Here is a 3,676-nt window from a genome sequence, read left to right as displayed (position 1 = left end):
TTCATGTCCTTTGCCCTCTTTATAATGGGATTGTTTGGATTTTTTCCTTCCACTTTGTTTGAGTTCCTTGTAGATCCTGGACATTAGGCCTTTGTCAGATGCATACTTTGCAAATATATATATTTTTCCATTCTGTGTGTTGTCTCTTCACTGTCTTGAAAGTGGGAGGTATTACATCTCCAGACTTTAAACTGTACTAGAAGGCTACAGTAATCAAAACAGCCTGGTATTGGTAGAAGAATAGGCATATAGACCAATGGAACAGGAGAGAGCTTCTGGAAGCAAAAAACAGTCTCTCAACCAACTCATCTTCAACAAAGCCACCAATAACAACCACTGGGGACAGGAGATCATATTTAGCAAACGGTGCTGGGAAAACTGACTGACCACATGTAGAAGAATGAAATTGGACCCTTACCTAACACCATATAAAAAATAAACTCAAAATGGATCAAACTTCAAACTATAAGAATCCTAGAAGAAAACATTGGAAACACCCTTATGTACATCAGTGTAGGCAACAAATTCTTGACGAAGTCCCCAAAAGCGAATGCCATAAAAGCTAAGATAAACAAGTGGGATCTCATCAAACTATTTGTTTCTTAAAGTGAAAATGTAGATCATTCATTTGAGGTATTTATTTTCTTCTCTTATATAAGCATTTGATGCTATAATTTTCCTTTAATAACTTGTGTTAGTCTGGTGGGGCCACTAGAATCTATGGCAATAGACTTAAGCAACAGAAATGTATTTTCTTACCGTTTTGAAGCCTGGGGAGTCCAATAACAAGGTCCAGCATGTTTGGTTTCTGGTGAGGGCTTTCTTCCCAGCTTGTTAACAGCTATTATCTGTGTCTGCTCTCACATGATCTTTCTTGATGTGTGAACGCCAGGGGACAGGGCTTATCTTCCTCTTTTTATAGAGCCATAACTCCCATCATGAGGGGTGACCTAATAAAACCCTAATTATCTTCCAAAGCCTCCACCCCCACATACCATAACATTGGGGATTAGAATGAATACCCAATTCTTCAGTATATGAATTTTAAGGAGATGCAAACATTTAACCCATAGCAGCATTTTTTAGCAAATCCTACATATTTAAATTATTAAGTTCTCATTTGCTTTCATTTGAAATTTTAAAAATATTTTTGGCAATCACATTGCTTAATTTCTATATGTTTAGAACTTTTAAAGATATTTTTGTTTGACTCATTACTGTATCTGAGATCACATTTTTGTATGATTTCAGTCTTTACTGAAACATTTTTATGACTCAGAATATACTCTATCTTGGTTAATGTTTCCTGTGTACTTAAAAATAATTCATAGTCTCCTATTGTAAGTGGAATTTTTAAAAATCTTGAGTTGGTTTTTAGTGCTGTTCAGGTTTTCTATATCCTTGCTGATTAACTGTGTATTTGTTCTGTTGAATTCTGAGACAGGACTGCTAATGTCACCAAGCATAAGGAAGTTTTGCTTATTTTTCCTTTTGGTTCTATCTGTGTTTGTATATTATAGCATTCTCTTATTAGGAGCACACATATTTAATTTTATTATGTCCTCTTGAGGAATTGACTTCAAGAGGTGACATGACATTCCCTCTTTAGCCCTGGGAATATTCTTTGTTCTACATTGTGATACTAATATAGCCACTTCAAGTTTTCTAAAAAATTGTTTACATGGTATACTTGTTCCATCCTTTTACTTTTAACCTATATGTGTCTTTGCATTTAAGCTAGGTTTTTAAAAGAATATAATTGGATATTGCTTTCTTTATCCAATCTGATAACTTCTGCCTTTTAATTGTGTTAGTATTCTATACATTTAGTTCATTGTGAATGTGTTTAAATCTACCATCTTTTGTTTAAATCTACCATCTTTCTGTTTATTTATTATTTGTTCGATCTAATTTTTCCTCTTTTTTACATTGAGAATTTCTTTAAAATGCATTTCACAGATCCTACTGGGTTATTAGCTATCCCACTTTGTTTTAGTTTTGGGGGATTGCTCTAGAGTTCATAATATGTATCTCTAATGTGTCACAGACTACTGTCATATTGTATTATACCACTTCACAGACAATAGACTTCTATGTATCCTCTTACATACTTTATGCTATTATTGTCACATATTTCTTTCTCTGTATGATATAAACAAAACAATACAATTTATTATTTTTGCTCCATTGAACTATTAATTTTCAGAGGGCAAAAACATTGTCATACACATTTTAATCAAGCATTTGGAAAAATAGCAAATGTTGATTGAATGAAGGAAGGAACAAATTGCTTTCCTCTACAACCAAATACCTGCTTCTTACTAAGTTCTCAGTACCCTCTGTCTCTCTCTGACCACTGTCCTTCATGTGCCTGTGTGTTTCTGACCCAGCTTCTTCAAGGCTGTTTTCACATCCTTGTTTCGCAGACTGTAGATGAGGGGGTTGAGCATCGGTATGACCAGGGTATAGAAGACAGAGACCACCTTGCCCTGCTCCATGGACCCCACAGCTCCTGGCTGGGCATACATGACAAACACAGTACCAACAAAGAGAGTCACTGCAGTCATGTGGGAACCACAAGTTGAGAAGACCTTGTGTCGTCCAGCTGCTGAGTGCATCCTCAGGATAGTCACTGTGATGTAGCCATAGGAGATCAGTACTACAAATGTCACACTCACAATGATAAGCCCACAAATGCCAAACGTGATCAGCTCATTGAGGGTCATGCTGGTACAGGCCAACTGGAGCAGGGGGGTCACATCACAGAAAAAATGGTTGATGCGGTTGGAACTGCAGAAGGGGAGCTGGAATGTAAGGCTGGTCTGCCCGATGGAGTTGAGGCAGCCTCCACAGTAGGTACCCAGTACCAGGCGGGTGCAGGTCATGGGGCACATGGTCACTGAATAGCGCAAGGGGTTGCAGATGGCCACAAAGTGGTCATAGGCCATGACACCCAGAAGGAAGCCCTCAGTGGTGACCAGTAGAGAAAAAAAGAATAACTGGGTGGCACAGCCTGCAAAGGTTATGACCTTGGATGAGGAGAAGAAGTTGGAGAGGGCCTTGGGAGCAATGACAGAGGAATAGCACAGGTCCAGGAAAGAGAGATTCTTGAGGAAGAAGTACATTGGGGAGTGCAGGTGGGAATCCAGGTTGATGACCAGGATCATGGTAAGGTTGCCCAAAACAGTCACTATGTACAGACCCAAAAACACAGCAAAAAGCAAGGCTTGAATCTCAAGTCCACCCTCAAATCCCTCCAGCACAAACTCTTGAAGGTAGATTGTTGAGATACTTCCATTTCTGTAGATTGGCATGACCCTCAGTCCTAAGACCAAGAGAGGAAATTCTGCTTCTAATAATGGTGAACTAAGTAAATCAAACTAAACTCCTTGCTGAAGACTACTAGAAAAGATGAACTCAACAACAGAAACAAAATTTGACTGATGATATAAGAGGATTAATAATTTAGTGAAAAAATACTAAACAAAGTTTATGATGGACACAGAGAACAAGGAATTTCATTACTGAGAGCCACTCTTTTCCTGGAGATGTAAGCCAGTTTTGCAGGGGAAGTCTGAAAGGCCCAAGGAGCTACAGTGAATTTTTGCCTGTTTTGAAGCTAATGGTGACAGCAATTGATTGCTAAAAACCATCATGGATGCATTTCCAGTGGTAA

General features: G+C 38.2%; 1 protein-coding gene across 1 annotated transcript; it reads right to left on the bottom strand.

The window, feature by feature from the left end:
• Positions 1-2,363: 2,363 nt before the first annotated feature.
• On the bottom strand, positions 2,364-3,314 carry LOC103254107 (olfactory receptor 12-like). Its single transcript, XM_008052262.1, has one exon. The coding sequence runs from the start codon at positions 3,312-3,314 to the stop codon at positions 2,364-2,366; it is 951 nt and encodes a 316-aa protein (XP_008050453.1).
• Positions 3,315-3,676: the final 362 nt, after the last annotated feature.

This window comes from Carlito syrichta, unplaced genomic scaffold (assembly GCF_000164805.1).
Source record: "Carlito syrichta isolate Samal-C Ts95f unplaced genomic scaffold, Tarsius_syrichta-2.0.1 Scaffold270090, whole genome shotgun sequence".
Lineage (NCBI taxonomy): Eukaryota > Metazoa > Chordata > Mammalia > Primates > Tarsiidae > Carlito > Carlito syrichta.
Note: the sequence above shows the minus strand (reverse complement) of the source record. Positions and strands in the feature narration are given on the sequence as shown.

Coding starts and splice junctions, on each gene's coding strand:
- LOC103254107 (XM_008052262.1), bottom strand. CDS start 3,314: ATGCCAATCTACAGAAATGGAAGTATCTCAACAATCTACCTTCAAGAG.